The sequence below is a fragment of the Phaseolus vulgaris genome, chromosome 4 (assembly GCF_000499845.2).
Source record: "Phaseolus vulgaris cultivar G19833 chromosome 4, P. vulgaris v2.0, whole genome shotgun sequence".
Taxonomy (NCBI): domain Eukaryota; kingdom Viridiplantae; phylum Streptophyta; class Magnoliopsida; order Fabales; family Fabaceae; genus Phaseolus; species Phaseolus vulgaris.
Window position 1 is genome coordinate 22182077 of NC_023756.2, and position 21670 is coordinate 22203746.

Below are 21670 nucleotides of genomic sequence, written 5' to 3' on the forward strand. Positions count from 1 at the left end.
AAATTGAGATGAAAGTGTGAAAGGAGAATGGACAAGATGAAGAGGGAAAGTTGGAAAATTGGAAACTCGCCAAAGCAAGATCACTCCAGAGGAACTCACCCAAAACTCGTCCAAGGCTTGCCCAAACGAGTTCATTCCAGTGAAGTTGAGTTTTTTCTTGTCAAACTCGCCCAAGCAAGTAATAACTCACTTATGTGAGATGTCACTTATCCCAAGTCCAACTAGGTTAAATATGAGGCGTGAGGCATAACCCATTGGGAGAAAAAAAGAGATAGAAAATCCTAGAGGAGGTAGTCGTCAATGAGAAACATCATAAATCTTCTTTTCCTGCTTTCCATGTTTGTAATGGCCAACATGAGTGACTAATTCCTCCCTTTGAGATTGAGAGTAATTTGTTCAAACTCTTATGTATTGAGATGATATTTATCTATAAGATTTTAGTTCTTGATTGATGATTGGTATTATCATTTTATTCTCAAAGCTTGAATTATTCATGATTTTGATCCTTAGATTGACTGAAAAGTAATTACAAGAATCTGACCTAAATGATAATGCTTAACATATTTGAATGCTAGGAATATATTTGAAATATTGATTGATTTATAACATATGTGCGTAATGATAAGAAGTTTTTATAAATATGCGAAAAATCAATATTTAGGAGACTTTCTTAATATTTTTTTGTATGCGAAGAACCGATATGAATGAATTTTATATGTGCATCAATATCAATCAAGACTGAATATTATAATCTTTTGTAAAAATACACACGAGTGAGAAAGATGAACCCCAATCAAAATTTTCCCAATTGAATCACACAAATCTTTTAGTTTGCTTTATTTACATTCTTGCAATTTCATCATACACAACAAACTTTTACATATTATTTTCCATTTAGTCAATATTATACTTGAGAATTCAATTGTTCCTTGTGGGTTTGATATCCGTCCTTAGGGACAAATTTATTACTTCCGACACGATACACTTACTGTAAAATAGTCATCAAGTTTTTAGCGCAGTTTCCAGGAAATCGTTTTAATTTTTTAGTACAAATTCCTAATATTGTGAATATTTTAATTATTTTTTGTTTATTGTTTTTAATTTTTATTTTCATTTTTTTTAAAATTTTATAATTTTGAAATTTTATTTTTTTATTGCTAGTTACTCCTTGTGCTAATGCTTGAGTGAATTGTCTTATATGACATCAAGAGGAAAGGTTTCTAAAGACCAATTACAATTTGAAGTAAAGATTGAAAAGACAATTTGGAAAAACAGGGAGACAAAGAGAAAAGAAAAACAAGGAGAACTTAGGGAAGAATCCTCAACTATTTCTTCCTTTTCCATTATTCAAGAGACATTATGGCTGAAGAGCAACCACTACAACCTAGAAGAGCACTTAGAGATTACACCATGCAACAAGGACCAAAGCATTTTTCTAGTATTGCAATACCTGCTACCACTAAGGTCTTGGGATGAAACCTGCATTCCTCATTCTGATCAGTACCCATCAATTTATAACAATGGACCATGAGGATCCATATACACATTTGTCTACATTCTATGAATTGGCGGGAATAATGGGCTTTCAATAAGGTGATATTGAAATTGTTTATCTGCGTTTGTTTCCTTTCTCATCGGCACAAAAAACTAAGGAATGACTCAAATCACATCCAAAATAGAGACTTACCAGTTGGAAGGATGTAAAGGAAAAGCTTTTATAAAGATTTTTTCCATTATTGTGCTAGATCAAAGCAAAGTTTGATATTTCTATGTTCAGACTAGGGTCAAATGAAGTTTTCTGTGAAACATGGGAGAGGTTCAAAGTGATGCTGAGAAAATGCTCAAATCATGGGTTTAAAGACATTTCCCAATTGAATATCTTTCATAATGGTCTCAGATATGATACCAAAATGCTTCTAGACGCTGCAGCCGGTGGCACAATGATGGTTGTTGATGTAGAACAGGCAACAAATATTATTGATACATTGACATCAACATATTATCAAGACCAAAATGATAGACAAATTGAGCCAAAGAAAGGAAAGATGTATCATAACACTTCAAATGAACCCTTGGCTCATAACAAAATTCTCACACAACAAATGGAAGCATTGATGAAGCAAATATCCAAGTTGTCGCAACAATTACAAGTTGTGGAGTCTTATCAGAGCCAGATTCAATCCATGAAGTGTGATTTTTGTGGAGGTGATCATCAAAATGGTCATTGTTCTTTTCAAAATAATCCATCTGAAGAAAAGATCCATTACATGGGCAACCAAGGAAGGCAAGATGGGTTCTCCAATAATAAAATTATCCTCAAGATTGGAGAAGCAATCAAAATCAAAGCTTTGGGTGAAACAAAATGTTGGTCCATCTAGTAAACAAAGCCTCTTTCAACAACAACAACCATTATATCCTTCAACTCAAGAGAGAACAAGCAAATTGGAAACAAGATTCATACAAGCTTTTCTGGCCAGTCAAAAGAATAATGAAGCGACAATTAGAAATTTAGAAACGTAGGTGGAGCAAATTGCTAAAAAGTTGGCAGAGCGATAGAGTGGTCAGTTTTTATCTAACACACAAACCAACCTTAAGAAGAATTGCAATTCAATTACTACTAGAAGTGGTATAGTAGCAGGAGAGTAGATTGGTGATAATTTAGTTGTTGAGGAAGCGAGAAAAGATGAGATTGAGGAATAGAAGAATAAGATTGAAGAGGAAAAAGAAAAAAAGTGTACATATAGAAAAGAAAAAAATGGAGAAAACTTGAGAAACTAGAGAAGAGTGCTCCAATTATGAATTTACTTTATCCACATGCTCTGTCAAGGAAGACTAAAGAATGACAGTTTATCATATTTCTTGATATCCTTAAGAGACTGCAGATTAATATCCCTTTTACTGAAGCTCTGAAACAAATGGCGACATATAAAAAATTCATGAAGGAGTTCCTCACAAAGAAGAGGAGCTTCATAGATGAAGAGATTATAGAGCTGGAGGCCGGTTGTAGTGCTATTATTCATAAATCATTGACCTTAAAATCCAATGATCTAGGAAGTTTTAATATTCTAGTAGCTATAGGTGCTTTATCTGTGGACAAGGCTTTATTGGATTTGGAGGCTAATATCAATTTAATGTCTCTACAATTCTGAAAATGATAGGTGATTTGGAAGTTAAACCTACCAGGATGACACTACAGTTAGATGATAGATCAATCAAGTACCCGTATGGTGTGGTTGAAAATGTTCATTTTAAGGTGGATAAATTAATATTTCTTGTGGAATTTGTTATGATAGACATAGAAGAAGACAATGAGGTTCCCTTGATACTTGGCAGACCCTTCATGAAAACCACTAGAGCTATTGTTGATGTTGATAAGAGAAAGCTTAAAGTGAGAACTCAAGATTATGAGGTAACTTTTAATGTTTTTGATGGTTTGAAACGTTCTAATGTAGGGAAAGATTGCCTGCAAACAGATACATCAAATGAAGCCTTTCCTGAAACCAAAGAGTAGTTGGACCTTTCAAATGTATTAGAGAAAGTTATACATCATTGCACCTAAAAAGCATATGAAAAAAAGAAAGAGCTTGTACCAGAATCTGTAGAAAAGAATAATAAAGAGCCATCTACATCAGGTACAAAAGAGGAAGAAAAAGTTCAACAAGATGCAATTATAGTGAATGATGAATTTAGATTGGTCAACCAATAATGTTTAGAAGTGCTAAGCTAAAATTTCAACCTAGAAGGTTGAAGACAAAAGGGTCAAGTTTATGGGGTTACCAAAGAATTAAGGACTGATGGAACTATTGAACTTGAAAGCTGATAAGTGTCATATTTCAGTAATATTTCATATTAAAAAAAGGCACTTATGAATATTAATTAATAAAATAACTAAAATATAACCCTTAATTTATGAATTTAAACATTTTTACATATTTTTTTATTATAATTTTAATAAGAACAATTTATTCCCAAATTTGTGTTAATTTTAGGATTCCAGGGAAAAATGGAGATGAAAGGGCAAAAAGAGAAGAGACAAAGATAAAAAGGGAAAGCTAGAACGCTTTAGCACTCGCCCAATCTCACCTAAGCCAAAAACTTCTATAGGATCTCGCCTAAGTGAGCCCAATCTCGCCTAGGCGAGATCACTTCGAAAACTTTGGGCTTGTTTTCGTCCAACTCACCCAGGCGAGCCCAATCACGCCTAGGCAAGAAGTCACTTAGCCCAAACCCAAGTAAGTTAAATATTAGGCACGAGGCACAACCCTAAACATTCATTCGGAGAATAGGAGGTGATAGAAAACCCTAGAGGAGGCAATCATCAAGGAGAAACATCCTAGCTCTTCTTTTCTTACTTTCGATGCTTGTAATGGTCAACATGAGTGACTAATTCTACCATTTGGGATTGGGAGTAATTTGTTCAAACTCTTATGTGTTGAGGTGATGTTTAAATATAATATTTTGTTCTTGATTGATGATTGATATTGTCATTTTATTTGTAATACTTGTTTATCATGATCTAGATCCTTAGATTTTACTAAAAAGTATGTCTAAGTTTCTGACCTAAATGATAATGCTTAACATATTAGAATGCAGATCCCTTTATCCTAATCATTCCTAACTTTTTTCATTGCATTCTTTTTAAAATACTCCACCTTCACTTGAAAGGATTCCTAATATTCTTTGTTCCGACCTCAAGTCCGTTGGACAGCATCGCTAGGATCAATCACCCACCGCATATGAGATATTGTTCGCTTTGCAGGTTGGTGCTCCGTCACAGTTTTGTCCTTAAAAGGCGCCTTGTGGGTTGGAGGAGGAATGAGTATATAAACTGCCCTTGGCCTCGACTCCTGAGCGATGTGTGACTATATTGGCATACAGGAACAAACCCCCTAGTCGAGGTTTAAGGGGAGTGGATCCCCTAACTGAGGGGCTAAGGAGCCTTTTCGGGCCCCACGGTGGGCGCCATTGTTTCGACCTTAAGTCCATTGGACAACATCGCTAGGATCAATCACCCACCGCATCCGAGGTATGTCCGCTTTGGAGGTTGGTGCTCTGTCACGGTTTTGTCCTTAAAAGGCGCCTCAGTGGGTTGGAGGAGGAGCGAGTATATAAACTGCCCTTGGTCTCGACTCCTGAGCGATGTGTGACTATATTGGCGTACAGGAACATTCTTGATTTATGTTTGTTTGATTTAGTAATTGCATATTTATTTCTTCTCCTCACGGTCAACAAGAGAAAGAGAATCATAAATGAAGTCTGGATCAACATGTAATACTACTTGAAGTTGTAGAAGCTTATCATCTGAGCATTGAGTCTCATACTGAACTTGACTTACTAGTGATTCTACCGTGAGCTTTTGTCTTAATTATACCTAACCAACCTTGGTGTTCCTCTAGATAATTTGTGTACTAAACTTGCTTTGCTTATTGTGCAAATATTAATAGATTATATGCTTTATTATATCTTCGTTATTGCTTTACTTGAATGACTTCATACTTATTATCTACTTTCATTCCTATATTGAAAATATTATCAAACCATTTGCACTGAAGGAGAACTAAATTCACCATTGGTAAGTCATTATACTCCAGTTAAATAATATTACACAATTCTATAGAAATTTGACTTTTAATTAACTATTGGTTCCTCACACATAAATGTTAGAGTTATAAGTCTTAAACAAGAGGGGGGTGAATTGTTTATGAAAGATTTTCGCAAATATTGAAGGTAGATTGAAAGACAATGAAGAATCAATCAATGAAAAATTAGTTTAGCTAATTAGAAAACTGCTTTTAACTTGATTGCAGAAAATAAACCAGTTGTTTTTGCGAAGCAATTGGTTGTTTATATCAGCAGTGTTGAAAAATAAAGCAAAAGCAAATTTAAAGAGTGTAAGGATAGATAGATTAACACAGAATGTTTATACCAGTTCACTCTTTACCAAGAGCTACAACCAGTCCTCAGCAACCACTGAGAATTCACTAAGTAATCAAACCTTGATTACAAACAACACACCAAAGTGGTGATCTTGAACCCTTCAAGAACACACATCACCTTTGACAAATACCACATGGTTTTCAGAACAACCTCTGAAACTGCACAACACCAATACACACATAATTACAATGATCAAGAAAGAAAGGAATGGAATACACCTGAATACAATCAAAGATTAAAGCACACTGAATACATGACAATCCTATTCCACACTTAAGAATGATCCAAAGCTCTTTGAAGTCTTAAAAAACTGATTTGAATGATTTCTCTTAGTTGATGGAGTGTAAAACAACTTATTTAAACTCCAAACAGTTGGTCAAAGCATTTAATTCCATAACTAGAATCAGTTTTAATCATTTAAAACAAATTAAAGCCATTTAACATAATTCTGTTAAGGTTTTCAGAAAATCAATTGGTTGAAAACACGAATCAATCGATTGAATTTGTTTGACAACAAAGTCAAGTTTTTTTAAATCCTTTTAAAAAACACTAAGTGTAAAACAACCGGTTGAATCGAAATTTCAACAGGTTGATTTTTCACTTCCTTTAGAAAACATATTTTTTTTCAAAAGGATTGAAAACAAACAACCTTGGATCATCACACATAGTGAATTAACAAATTCAAATACTCTAGACACACACACAACCAACAACAAGGGTCTTCATGCATTCTACTTGGATTTGGAGACATCTAAGCACCTTGTTCAACAATAAACACCATAATTAGAGGAATTTAGGTCTTCACTCCAAATAATAGTGTGAAATTTATATCCATTGATAACACAAATATGTCATGATTCAACTTTTTTCTTAAGACTCCATGAAAAATTAACCAACAATGGATCTTGAATCTTCTTTTATGAATTTAGAACCTAAATAAAAAATTATACATTATATTATCCAAGAGAAAATAAGATTTGAATAACATGTAAATTAAAAACCTACTTATTTTTCTGCATAATTGATTTAATATCATAGCATAAACTTTACTGGTTCTATAAAAACATAACTTAATAAATGAATTTTTTTTTAATATTTTTTATAATTTAAATTAAATATTTATAACTTTCATATTATATTTTCTTCACATTTATTTTAGTATAATTTTTAAAATTTACAAGATTAATTGCTTATTCTTTATTTATAAAGATTTATTTGCTTTATACTTTGCAAATCTGATAGATAGAAAATAACTCACTAGGACAGAAAAGGTCAAAGACAACAATTCTTTTAGCAATTAGAAACCGCTATCTATCATAATGTAATATATTCTTTTGAGGTATAGACAGTGGTTCTAGAATCGTCATCTATAAGTCACATATAGATAAAAAAATATTAAAAGAAAAATAAAAACAACACCAACCTCAAGATGATGGTAGGGACGGCGGTGAAGGGCAGTGGTGAAGGCAACGACGACAACAACGACAATGGTGGAGGGAAAGTGGAGTGTGATGGTGGAGCAATGAACAAGAACCTTAAATAATGAACTAATGGAATAATGGAGGAAAAATAAGATGAGAACGAAAGTAGAAGAATAAACAATGAGGGTAGGAAAAACTTACAAAGGCAACGACGACAACGGTGGAGGGAAAGCGGAGCGCAGTGGTGGAGCAATGAACAAGAACCTTAAAAAATGAACCAATGGAAGAATGAGCAATGAACCAATAGCAAGAATGGAGGAAGAATAAGCAATAAGGGTAGGAAGAACTTAAAAAGGCAATGAGTGAAGAGAACGTTCAAAAGAGTTGAAGAGAGAGCACAAAGAAGAGGAAAGAAAACGCAAAGAACAAAAGCGTAAGTGGCGTGGGGCTTTGAATTAGGGTAATAACGAGGGTATAGATAGCGGTTGTAAAAGGAACCACTGTCTATTTAAATCATAGAGGGAATAGACAATGGTTGTTGGGTTAGAGAACTTGGATGTGAGGGTGACATGGATGTGAGGGTGACAAAGGTTATTTTAACTTTTCAATAGTACCCTAGACTAGAGAACTTGGATGTGAGGGTGACATGGTTACAAGTTTCAACTTTCTTTTGTAGAGATTATTTTCTTAAGTGAAATGAATGTTATTTGATAAAAATGGTTTGAAGTTTAAACAATTTGAGAAGTGGTTGACTGTTTATATTATTTGTTAGGTGCATTCTGAAGTTTAAGTATTGGTTTTATTTGTAAAATTGTGATTTACATGAGATATATTTATGTATATGTAAATCAAGACATTATAGATTTAGGATAACTTTTGTCTTTGGGTTGTTCTCTGCTTCAAATTCGCTCAGTGTTAGTCCCTTGTGCTCAAGCGATTTGAGATGCAGCTTTTGGGGTTCAAGTGCATCTTCCTGAGCTCAAGCTCTATCCCTACGCTCAAGTGCATCTCCCTAAGCTCAAGTTCTAACTTCATGTGCTCGGTCCCAGCTCCTCGAGCTTAAACGCCAACTCCCTGAGCTAAAGCTCCAACTCCCTGAGCTCGATTTGGATTTCCAACACTAGTAATTTTTGCTCAGCTGCCTCTTGTTTCTTTTCTATAGGTCATGGAATTTCATTGAATCTTATGAAAATGTATCATTTTGTAATTTGTATATTAAAACTTTCTATGGCCAATAATTGATTCAATTCATGCAATTGAAGTGTTTAAAATAAGTAAATTTGACACTATTCAAATGTAAAGTGAATACTAACTTATATAATTTGATTTGTGAAATTTTAAATGTTATGTATTGTATGAAAATGGTTATCGAGATTGATGGAATTTGTATGAATTTGAGGTCATACATTTGAGATAATGTGAGCTGTTGTTTGATTTGTGTATTAAGTATGAACACATATGTTGTAATAGAGATTCTCTAGCTTCAGTGATGGTATATGTCACATGAATTAAGATATTAGGCATTGAGAAATTAATGGGGTGTTCTTACACACCGTGATCATATGTAGATACATGGTATTGGATGTAATGAACTTACCTTGATACCATGATTCTTGGATTTCCTTGTAACTAAGTATTGAATTAGATCAAATGTTAGTCTCTAGAAGGACATACTTAATATGAGTTTTCCGGAAGGCCTCGATCGATATTTCGCTTGTTGAATGTATAAATCCATGTGTTGTCTGTATCATTGTTGTATGTTGTTATTTTTAATTAAGGAGATCAAATGGTTGCGATCTGTTGATTGAAATGTTATTTTTTTATACTTTTTCTTATGATGAAAATTTATTTCAATAGTTTGTCGTTGCATGTCTTATTTGTTTTGTGAATTGTGATGATTGTATTATGTACATGAACAAATACATATGCATAAGCAGGAATATCTGGGAGACCATGAACATTTTATTTTGCTTCGTTTTGTTAAAATCTTGTATTTATTTAAAACTTTAATTGTGTATAAGTAATATTTTGAAATACTGTATACCTTATATAGATATTCTGTTGGGTTCATAACGTAATAGATAGTAAATATTAAAATATTTGGAGTGATACACCACGACAATTTCCTTACATTTATAAAGTATCATAAACAAAATTTAAATATTTTCTTTATATTCTCATATATGTTTTATTCTACATAAAAATTAATTTTCTGAAATAAAAAATACAGAATAAATTCATCATTTTAAAAAATCATAAAAAAGGAAATTTAAGGAATATTATTGATTTAACCCCGAAAGAAAAGATAATTTAATACCACAAAAAGCACTGAATCAAGCAAAACATATTTATTAAGTTTTAAAATTACCCTTGATTTATTATCCAAATAATTAAATATAATTTATTTATTGTAATTTTGAAATTTTTAATTTCTCCAATTCCACTAAAGGAAGAAGAATCATAGAAAATAATTGAATTCTATTTAACATGTAATTTTCCTACTACTCTAATGCTTTTTAGCTATGATGTGATGGAATTGCCATTATTATGAGAAAAATACTAGCTCATAATATTTCGGGAACAAAACTTCATTTTCTAATGCAACTTCCTACTTCAATATGTACAATGATCCATGAAGATAACGTAGAGTTTCTAACATAATAAGAAACGTTGTTGAGTTTTGGGCACAATAAACTCTTCTCTTCTATTCTTGACAGGTTAATAACTTTTTTACCCAAAATGTATAGATTCTCAAAACTAGTTATCATTACTACAATTAAGTACTTACGTGAAGTTTCTAAAATAAGTCATTTTTCTAATATTAATGTACCTTTTGGCTGTTTTGAAATATTTGGTAACTCAATAAGCATAAATCACCATTAAAATTATAACTTGGTACTGTAAATTATAATCATATTCATGCACTCTCGTGACTCATGGTTTGCTTTAGTTTTTTTCTAACCATTTTCAGTGCAACTTCAAAAGAAGAAACAAAGTACAAAAGTAAATTTTAAAACTTCAAAAAATAGACTCGAGGGAAGATATTTTGGCTATTTCTCAGTCACGAGAATTTACTCTTATTATTATTATATAATGATGCGCCAGTGCTGTTTCAAAATTCGTATGATACTTTAATTCGTTCAATGGCGATATTTTGTGCATCATCTCGTACTCGCACGAACCTCACGTGACTCTTTGTTTTTTTCGTATTAGCCTCACGTGACCTTACTCTACGCTCCTCGGCTTGGCTTGCAAGAAAAGTTAGTGTTTTTTTTAAGTCCTTTTATCAACATATAGTATAATTTTCTATTTGAATTTCACGTAATTTTCATCTGTTTTAAGAAAATAATTAGAATATATTTAAAATATTTTTTTTTTATAGTATTATTGTTCTACAATGAAATTTAGTCTTCAATAGTTTTATATCTATTATTTATTTACATGATTATTTAAAAATTATATTAAACACACTTTAATTAACTATTAACATACTTTAAAAACATATTTTAATCTCTCATTCTCTATTCAAATTAGCTTTAGTCCCGATGATTTCGATTCCTATATTTTTATAGTTAGACAATATTGTTTTTTTTTATGAAATTCAAGATGTTAGAACAAGGGAAGAAATTTATTAATTATAAAATGTATGAGAATTAAAATATTAAAGTATTACAAACAAGATTAATTTTGACCGAATTAAAAGACTTAAAAAGCCCCTGTTTTTTTATTTATTAAAAAAAAACACATTTGGATATGAATATATAATTTAAAGTAATTCAGATATACATCTAAATCGCACAACAAATTAAAAATAATTTTTGTGAAAGTTACTTCCACAAAATTATAGATCAATCAATGCACACTTATAGATTACATACACTTACAGCTAGCATTGCTTAATAATTCATAAGCAAAACAAAAGCATAACTTATAATCTACATAGCAATGTGGTGTATTATGAGGGAAAACAATTATGGATCCAACTACTACTACTACTAAGCATTGCACAAGCTCATATACATACACGTACACAGCAACACACTCCCACATTGTCTCTCTTTGTCTCTGACTCTGTCTCATCTCTTCTCCGTTGAATTTCCAACCCGTGCTTGCTTGGATAGATTCTCTTCCCCTTTTTCTCCTCTCTCTTTCTTTCTTCTTCACTCACATTTCTTGTCCCTTTATGTAACCCTTTTGTGATTTGTTTGCTTATAATGCTGCAAGCTTCTGCCTTTCACAAATGAGAAAGAGTAGTTTGTAGTACTAGTAGCAACCTGACACCCCAGCTGTTACAAAACCGGGTTGCTCAAGAAAAGAATCATTTCATGAACTATGCCCTGCAAAGGAAACAGCTTTCTTCAGTTTCACTCTTAGTTTGATAGCCTTTCTATATTTGCTTCTTTCTTTCACTATGGGTCTGTGAGTGGAGTATTTAGGATTTGAGGATTTTGGTGTTGAGTGAGTTAAGAGTTCTATGGACACCAACGGGAGACTAATAGCAGGGTCTCATAACAGGAATGAGTTTGTTCTTATCAATGCTGATGAGACTGCAAGAGTGAGTGGTCTCTATCTCTCTGATTTCTCAGTTCCTCTGAAGATTTTAAACACACATGGCCTTCAAAAAAGAGTCTCTTTTCTGAGATTTGTCCTTATTCTTCAACTCATCCCTCAAAGCCACGTCAAGAGTTTGAAGAAGGAAATTCCCCATTGGGGTCTTTTCTTTTTTGGATTTCCATGCTGATTTTTTTGACCCAATTGGGCTGTCTTTCCATTTTGAGTCCTTCATTTCATTCCTAAGGGTATTTGGTTCAGTATGATTTTTTTTATCTTTTAGAAATGGTTTTCCTAAATGTCTTCTTGAGAGTTTCAAGCTGAAATAAATAAGCTAGTTCTCTCTCTCTATCTTGGGGATGGCGACTTTTATTTTGTTTTTGTGTTAATTGTGGAAAATTTTCCAATCCAAACTCTATTCAGTTTCTCTCCAGCTTCAGGGTGGAAGAAACAGGAAAAGAAAAGAAAAACGTTTTTTTTCTTTCACCAATCTAAGTTTAAATAAATTGAGTTCATTCAACTTGGTTCTTTTGCTGTTCTCTCCCTGCTTCTTGTTATTTTTTCTTGCCCTGGTTTATCAATTTCAGAGCTTTTGGATTTTTTGCATGGAAGTCATAAACTTTGATGCAGCTTATTTTAAGTAACAAAGGGCATGTGCACCTATTTAGAAATAAAAAAACGGACTTCCATCTTCTTATAAAGTACATTATCATCTAATTTTCCTGATCTGATCAACGCTAGCATTATCTCTGTTATTTGCAGGTGACTGCTGTCACAGAATTAAGTGGTCAAATTTGTCAGATCTGTGGGGATGAGTTAGAAGTTACAGTGATCGGGGAGCCATTTGTTGCTTGCAATGAATGTGCATTCCCTGTGTGCAGACCTTGCTATGAGTATGAAAGAAGAGAGGGTAACCAAGTTTGTCCTCAGTGTAAAACGAGATATAAGCGAATCAAAGGTGAAGAAGCTTCAACCAACTTTCACTCTTATCTCTTTGTGTTCTGTGTTCATATGTTTCTTTCTCACCTTATTTTTGGCTTTGTTATATTGAAGAATGATGGCATAACATTAATGATTTTTTATTATTGACAGAAATTTATTAGAGCGGTCTCACTTATTTAATGTGTTTTTGTTTCATGATTCTTCAGTTTCCAATGAATTTTAACCAACAACATACAGTGTGTTGTTGGCATTTCTCTTGTTCTATTAACATAATCCGATGATAGATTAGGCTAACACTGCAACTGATATCAGGTAGTGCTAGAGTTGAGGGTGATGAAGAAGAGGATAACACTGATGATTTGGAAAGCGAGTTTGATTTTGGAGGCAATCTTAGGCGAGATCATCATCACATGGCTGAGGCCATGTTCTCTACACGCCTTAACTATGGTTCAGTCAATGGTTCAGTCCACACACCATCAGAGTTTGATGCAGCTTCTGTGGCTTCTGAGATCCCTCTACTGACATATGGTCAAGAGGTCAGTTCATTTTCATCACTTGGGTCTCTTCTTGTCCTTTTTCTGAATTTGAATATACTATTATTTGGGCCTACTTGTCATAGTAATGGGTTTTTCAATTAAGGATGTGGGCATTTCTGCTGATAAACATGCACTCATTCTTCCTCCATTCATGGCTCGAGGGAAACGGATTTATCCTATGCCTTTTCCTGATTCATCTGTACCTGGTAAGTAATTTTATCGGGCAAAACATAGTAGCAATTATTTAAGGTACAAAACTTACATGTAATTCCATAGGTGCTGTTGTGTTGTTCTCCAATCAGAATTGGAGTTTTACCAAGGTAATTTTGCATTGACATTTAATGAAAGAATTTATTATACTGACTTTTGGTAAACTTCTATTCTGATTAAAGAACAGCACCACAACCAACAGTACCTGTTATATAGATTACCCAGATGAAATATGAGGGTGTACTTAAAGTAGTTAACTACACCAAGCTATTGTCCAATTGGCAATGACTTTTTTGCATTGGTTGCATGTGCACATTGTTCAGACTGTGCTGCTTCTAGTTTTCCCTGTCCTTGTTTCACTGTCCTTATTTAATGTGAGAATTAATGTTGTGATGCAGTTCAACCTAGACCTATGGATCCTAAAAAGGATATAGCAGTTTATGGATATGGAAGTGTTGCATGGAAGGAAAGGATGGAGGATTGGAAGAAAAAGCAAAGTGAAAAACTTCAGGTGGTTAGGCATGATGGGGGTAAGGATAGTGATGATCTGGATGATCCTGACTTGCCAAAGTAGGTCTTACTGTCTAATTCCTATTCTCATAATTTTTTCCTTCAAAGTTAATCATAAAACTTGCTGGTTTTATTTGTGCTCCTCATTTGTCAACTTTAACTTTTAAGGTATTTCAACTTATTTAAACCCAAAATTGTCTGCTTCAATCTTAGAGCATGTCCAACTTATTTTGCCTCTTACAAACAGCTAAATGTTAAACTGAAAATGTTAGCAACATTATTCACTAAAGTCATAATTTTAAACCATTGTCAGCTAGTCAGAAAGTTACAACTTGTATCATGTAAAATAATAAGATAAATAGAATTACTTTTAATATTTGATTTGAATAATTTTTCTATATTTATGGCAATATATATAAATATGATTAAGAAAATGGGATTTAGTAATAACTTACTAAATCAATACTCCTCACTCACATTCTTCCAAAAAATATTCTGACAACCTATTTAGGTAAGGTGAAAATTTAATTTTATTTATGTAAAATTAATATTTTATGGCCTTCTTGTAGTTTGTGCCATATAACATGTAAAATATTAAAGTAAAAGTAATATTTAATGCATCACTTCGATCTTATCTTCTGTAGATATTCATGTAAATTAATTAACAATAACAAGATATAGATATAACTTTTACCATAATACTTGGTAAAATACTAAACCAACATTTGGCCACACAACCATGATAATTTATAGATGGGGAGTGACTAGAATTTAGTTCTTATCCTCCAAATAGTATTTAGGTAAAACAGTAGTTAAATAGAATTATTTGCTTGTTGGATTTTTATGTAATTTTACTCTACACTATGACTAGGGTTTAATAGTAACTTATAAATTTTTTTAGAGCTTTATTTGCAATCTACAAAGAAGTTACAGTTAAAGTAATTAGGTTTAAATTATGTTTTCATTATTAATTTTGCAATTAACTAACGTGAACCTTTCTTTTACTAAGTATCATTTAGCAATTTTATTTGAAATATTAATTTTAGTTTTTAAAGATTAGTTTCTATCTTAAACTTATCCATAAATCATAATTATTTGAATTTTTATCTTTAATTTATTGTTAATTAAAATGTCTAATTTTTTAGGTACAAATTTTCAATAATTTATGACGTATCCTTCTTATACTTATTTTAAGTTTCGATATTTTTTATTTAAAATTTATATATACTTGCTGAGCATTTCATCACCAACATTAGCACATTTTTATTGTAATTTTTTTTCAAGTTTCTAGGTTTGGCAGAGAGCTATATAAGGTTGTAGATTAAGCTTTCTTTAATTTTTTACCAATATTTCTAAAATCACACTATTTCTTGAACTCATCAAGTAATTGATTAACTGTCAACTTTCTCATACCAATAATCAACTAAAACATCATCAATCTTCATTATAAACAACTAATATTTTACCAGATTAACATCTTCATATTAAAATGCTGAAGAAGATATGTTGGTTTTGCTAAGTGTCTGAAAACTAGTATTGCAAGAGAAAATTTTAGTTACAAATGAGTTGTTTCACCAAACTTATTGAAATAGTAACTTGGATTTCTATTCCACCATGTTAGAAGATGTAATAATTATTAATCCACTAACTAACTAATTTTATTTATCTATTTTTAAGGATAAGAACACAATTTTGTTCTTTCCTCCATCCACCAATTCCCACAACTATGTGCAAGAACATCCATTTTTTTTCCTGTCTGGAGATTGCATAGCAAGTGAAAATACACCAGTTGCATTCATATTGTCTTGCTATATTTATTTACTTTATTTTCTGCTGAATTTATGATTATTTAATCTGAATTCCTGTTGACAGAATGGATGAAGGAAGGCAACCACTGTGGAGAAAGCTGCCAATTAGTTCAAGCAGGATAAATCCATACAGAATCATAATAGTACTGCGGATTGTCATTCTTGGCCTCTTTTTCCATTATAGAATTCTCCATCCAGTCAATGATGCATATGCATTGTGGCTCACATCAGTAATATGTGAAATCTGGTTTGCTGTGTCATGGATTTTTGATCAGTTCCCAAAATGGAGCCCAATAATGCGGGAAACATACCTTGATCGTTTATCTCTAAGGTATTTGGTCTTTCTCTGCCTCTCCTTTTATGTGTGTGTGTGTGGCATAAGACATTATTTGTTAATTATTTACAAATTACAACTTCACAGGTACGAGAAAGAAGGAAAACCATCTCAGTTAGCTGATATAGATGTGTTTGTCAGTACAGTGGATCCTATGAAAGAGCCTCCACTTATAACTGCAAACACAGTTCTGTCCATCCTTGCTGTGGATTATCCAGTGGAGAAGGTTGCATGTTATGTCTCAGATGATGGTGCTGCAATGCTTACATTTGAAGCACTCTCTGAGACTTCTGAGTTTGCAAGGAAATGGGTTCCATTCTGCAAGAAGTTCAGCATTGAACCACGGGCTCCAGAATGGTATTTTGCACAAAAGGTTGACTACTTGAAGGATAAAGTTGATGCAGGATTTATAAGAGAACGTCGTGCCATTAAGGTTTGAAATTGTTCCTATGATGTCATTTTCTGACCAAAGGAAAACCCATAAACTTAAGGTTTCAATTTTGCATGAAATATGACTAGACTAACTGAGAAACATAGTTTATGCCAGGGGAAAGTTTAGTTATTTTTCTTCGGCTTCTCTATAATCATGATTGAATGTTACTTTAGGACAAAACTTAGACGTAGTTGTTTATTTATTTTTTGTGTTCTCCGATCAAAATAAAAGTTCCACTAGAAAAATTTACATAATACTGAGATGAATTCCAATTCATTGAATAACAATGTTAAAAACACCTTAAGAATTGTACCTAAGTTTTGCCCTTTATTTCTTTGTATATCATCTTTCATCTCTTCTATTTGGCTTCAACCAATAATTGGTTGCATTTGTTGTACTCAATTGTGTTGACACAGAGGGAGTATGAAGAGTTCAAAGTGAGGATTAATGCATTGGTGGCAATGGCACAGAAGGTTCCTGAGGATGGTTGGACAATGCAGGATGGTACACCATGGCCTGGGAACAATGTCAGAGATCATCCTGGAATGATACAAGTGAGTACCATGTTAAGATGCTATTTTTGGTCTTTTGTGTAGATTGAAAATGTTGTGTCCACATGGCATGTCTGTATGACTTAACTGTGATTACAGGTTTTCCTTGGTCAAAATGGTGTTCGTGACATTGAAGGAAATGAATTACCTCGACTTGTCTATGTGTCTCGTGAGAAAAGACCTGGATATGAGCACCACAAGAAAGCTGGAGCTATGAATGCTTTGGTAGAGTCCCCTTTTCTCACTATAAAACTGAAAGCTTTCCTAGTTTTCTTCTGTCTCTCCATTTCCCTTCTAACATTTTTTCTATTGCTTTGTTGGTTGATTGTGAAGGTGAGAGTCTCAGCAATAATCACAAATGCTCCTTACCTACTGAATGTTGATTGTGATCACTACATAAATAATAGTAAGGCCCTTCGTGAATCCATGTGCTTCATGATGGATCCTACATCAGGGAAAAAAATATGCTATGTACAGTTTCCCCAAAGATTTGATGGGATTGATCGTAATGATAGATACTCAAATCGCAATGTTGTATTCTTTGATGTAAGTAAGAATTTGCTCGTGTTGTTTGAACATATATACTACCATACTATACATACATATAGCTTTTAGTTTGCTATGAAGAGCTAATATTTGTTAAATATGTATAGATCAATATGAAAGGTTTGGATGGGATCCAAGGACCAATATATGTGGGAACTGGGTGTGTCTTCAGGAGGCAGGCATTTTATGGATATGACGCTCCTGCTACGAAGAAACCACCAAGGAAGACATGTAACTGTTGGCCTAAATGGTGTTGCGGTCTGTGTTGTGGATCTAGTAAGAGAAAGATTAAATCAAAGTCAAGTATGAAAAAGATGGTAAAGAATAAGGATGACACTAAGCAAATGCATGCACTAGAAAATATTGAAGAGGGAATTGAAGGTATGAAATGCCTCAAATTGGCCGTGTTTCATTTGGAAACATTGAAATGCTTTCTAAGACTCTTAAATAGTTTTTGAGATGTACTGAGTTGAACTTTGCTCTACTATTACAATACATACTTATGTAGCATACTTTTATTGTATTTGCATTCTTATGAAGCAACTAATTAATTTTGTAATGGCATTTGGTGTTCCTCTTGAAACCTCAATCACAGGATTTGACAACGAGAAGTCCTCACTAATGTCTCAACAAAAGTTTGAGAAGAAATATGGGCAATCATCTGTTTTCATAGCTTCAACACTCATGGAAGATGGGGGTATTCCAAAAGCAGCAAGTTCTGCGACACTCTTGAAAGAAGCCATCCATGTAATTAGTTGTGGATATGAGGATAAGACAGAATGGGGGAAAGAGGTATGCTATTTGTTTCAGATTTAAGGCCTTGAAGCTCTTTTAAGCCATGGTCTACATGTATTTAGACCTCTGCAACATTGTTTCAGGTAGGGTGGATATATGGATCAGTTACAGAAGATATTTTAACAGGTTTCAAGATGCATTGTCATGGTTGGAGATCTGTGTACTGCATGCCCAAAAGGCCTGCTTTCAAGGGTTCAGCTCCTATAAATCTCTCAGATCGTCTGCATCAAGTTCTTCGATGGGCGCTTGGATCTGTTGAGATCTTTTTCAGTAGGCATTGTCCTATTTGGTATGGTTATGGTGGTGGCTTGAAATCGCTGGAACGATTCTCTTACATAAACTCAGTTGTTTATCCTCTGACTTCAGTTCCCTTAATTGCTTACTGTGCATTGCCAGCTGTCTGTCTGCTCACTGGAAAATTCATTGTCCCTGAGGTAGGGTTAATTTTTTCAACTTTTAATTACAATCCTCAAACTGAGTACAATTTATGTCCTAGGTAGGGATACATAAACATAGAAGTAACTTTCACATAATTACAGTGCCTATAGGCATAACCAATCGAAAGCCGAAGATGTATTAAAATCATAATATAGTCTGTAGTAAAGTGTGTTACAAAGTTTTTTAATATTATCTCAAACTTTTGATTAGGAGTATGTATAGTGCTCACACCAAATTCAAGAATTGTTTTAAGCAATAAAATAGAATGGGATGCAGTTTATGATGTTTTTGACTAATGCTTTATTTTATTGTTCTCAGATAAGTAACTATGCCAGTATCATTTTCATGGCCCTATTCATCTCTATAGCTGCAACTGGCATCCTGGAAATGCAGTGGGGAGGTGTTGGTATACATGACTGGTGGAGGAATGAGCAGTTCTGGGTTATTGGTGGTGCCTCCTCACATCTGTTTGCTCTCTTTCAGGGTTTGCTCAAAGTTCTGGCAGGAGTTAACACAAACTTCACTGTCACATCCAAAGCTGCAGACGATGGAGATTTTGCTGAACTCTACATCTTCAAGTGGACATCCTTGTTGATCCCTCCCTTGACCCTACTAATCATAAACATAATTGGAGTCATTGTTGGTGTGTCAGATGCTATAAATAATGGCTATGATTCATGGGGTCCTTTGTTTGGCAGGCTATTTTTCGCCCTTTGGGTCATTGTCCATCTTTACCCTTTCCTCAAGGGTGTCATGGGTAAACAGGAAGGTGTTCCTACCATCATATTGGTCTGGGCCATTCTTCTGGCTTCAATCTTAACACTACTTTGGGTGAGGATCAACCCATTTTTGGCCAAAAATGATATTGTGCTGGAAATTTGTGGATTGAAGTGTGACTAAGGTAACAAGATGGAAGGCATGGTTTACTGTTTTACACAGATTAGTCTTGCAACATGCATAAATTTTTGGTCAAAGACACATTTCTGGATGCAGTACTATCTGTTGGTAAGCACTACCACTGAAAAACAAAGTTATTTGTGGCGGGTGTTTGTAGATACAACATGTTTTGAAAGGTTTCATTATTCTTTTTATACATGTGCATTTAGTCTGAAATCACAGGTGAGATGTAATTTATAACTTATTTCTAAATAAGGCATCTCATATTTGTAATCATAAGTGTTCTCATGTGTTTGAAATCCCCTATGAAAGTGGGATCTATGGTTGATTTTGATACTGTTGCACCAAGTGAATAAAACGTCTACATTGTATAGTATTTCCAATTTCACATAGTATCTTGAAAATAATGCAAAGCTAAGTGCAGATTTGTGCAATGAACTGGTCTTGAAATTTTCTGCCAATTTTTGTATATCCCTCTATTTGCCTTAAAACTCGTTTTGCCAAATCTTGCATTTCCTCCTATGGGGCATGAATGTATGTAGAGTTAATAAAGTGTTTAGCTTAGTCCTTATTACAGATTAAAACTGATGAGAGAAAAAAATCATATATGACAGCACAAGTAAAGTGTAAAGTTTAATTTTAATGCATTTCATATTAATTGTAATAAAAAAATGATTTTTTTTTAACTAGTGTCTAGGACTAGACAGAAGAACCATTTATAAATCGATGGTTGGATATTGATTAGGTAGTTGAAGTGTCAACATCACAGTTTTTGCTGATGGGACAAGCTCAGAAACTCTCACTATTTTCACTCTCTTTACTTGTCAGTCAAAAGAACTTGCAAAGAATATCACGTGAACTGATTTTAGAATCACAAGTTTCCAATCTGGTGAAAGCTGAATACTGGGTCAATGTGCAAACTCTCCAAGTAAATAACTTTCTTTTAAGATTTATTTTCCATGAATAATACATTTTTTTTTTAAAAAAAGTCTTAATATGGAATCAGGGAAACTTTATTTCCCCCAAATAGTACTTATTCCTGTTCATAGTGGAAATTTGGAGATTTTTTCCATAACCAGTACGGATTTGGGAAATAATTCCCTGAATATAACCCTCCACACCTAGTAAGAATTCAAATCCATTAAATCAAATTCTCACATTTGCTTCTCATTCACGAAATAATTTTTTTTTTCAGAATTTGATTTTCAGAGAGCTGAATTCTGGAGATATATATATATATATATTATAATTATCTTATTGGTTTCTACATTTAGGGTTAATATTCAATTTAGTATGGTGGTTTTAAAAAAAAGTCAATTTGGTCCCTATATTTTTTAAAAAGTATTCATATTGGTCCTTTCTGTTAAGTTTCACCTTACAGCCTCAAGTGCTGCTTATGTGATAGAGAGAAATGTTCATGTGCACTGTCTATTTAAAGACACATCAGATTGGGTGTTGTGTGAGGTGACATGAGATTGAGTTTGATAGAGATTAATAAAGTGTGGAGGGTTAGGGTTTCTTCTTCTCGTTAACGTTTTTTGGAAGGTGGTTTATTCACGGATATGAGGGTCGTTTGTGGTGGAGTCCGGTGTTGTGGATTCGTTGGTGGGAGGAAGGAATTGACTTTTGTGATTTGTTCCTAGATTTGTTATTATTTGCGGTTTCCTTAAGTAGGAATGCTTGCCTATAGGTCTGTATTTGTATCATCATGCACCTGTAATCGGATGGAAGTGCAGAATCAGTCTAATTGTAGCCATGGTG

General features: G+C 33.3%; 1 protein-coding gene and 1 pseudogene across 1 annotated transcript; one reads left to right on the forward strand and one right to left on the reverse strand.

Moving 5' to 3' along the window:
- Positions 1 to 1749: 1749 nt before the first annotated feature.
- Positions 1750 to 1855, reverse strand: LOC137838961 (small nucleolar RNA R71; annotated as a pseudogene).
- Positions 1856 to 11223: 9368 nt separating this feature from the next.
- Positions 11224 to 20285, forward strand: LOC137837442 (cellulose synthase A catalytic subunit 2 [UDP-forming]-like). Its single transcript, XM_068646427.1, has 14 exons — positions 11224 to 11913; positions 12672 to 12867; positions 13164 to 13387; positions 13491 to 13593; positions 13996 to 14167; positions 15980 to 16246; positions 16337 to 16682; positions 17099 to 17236; positions 17333 to 17458; positions 17567 to 17779; positions 17887 to 18160; positions 18375 to 18571; positions 18658 to 19008; positions 19331 to 20285. The coding sequence occupies exons 1-14, from the start codon at positions 11833 to 11835 to the stop codon at positions 19910 to 19912; spliced, it is 3270 nt and encodes a 1089-aa protein (XP_068502528.1). The 5' UTR covers positions 11224 to 11832; the 3' UTR covers positions 19913 to 20285.
- Positions 20286 to 21670: the final 1385 nt, after the last annotated feature.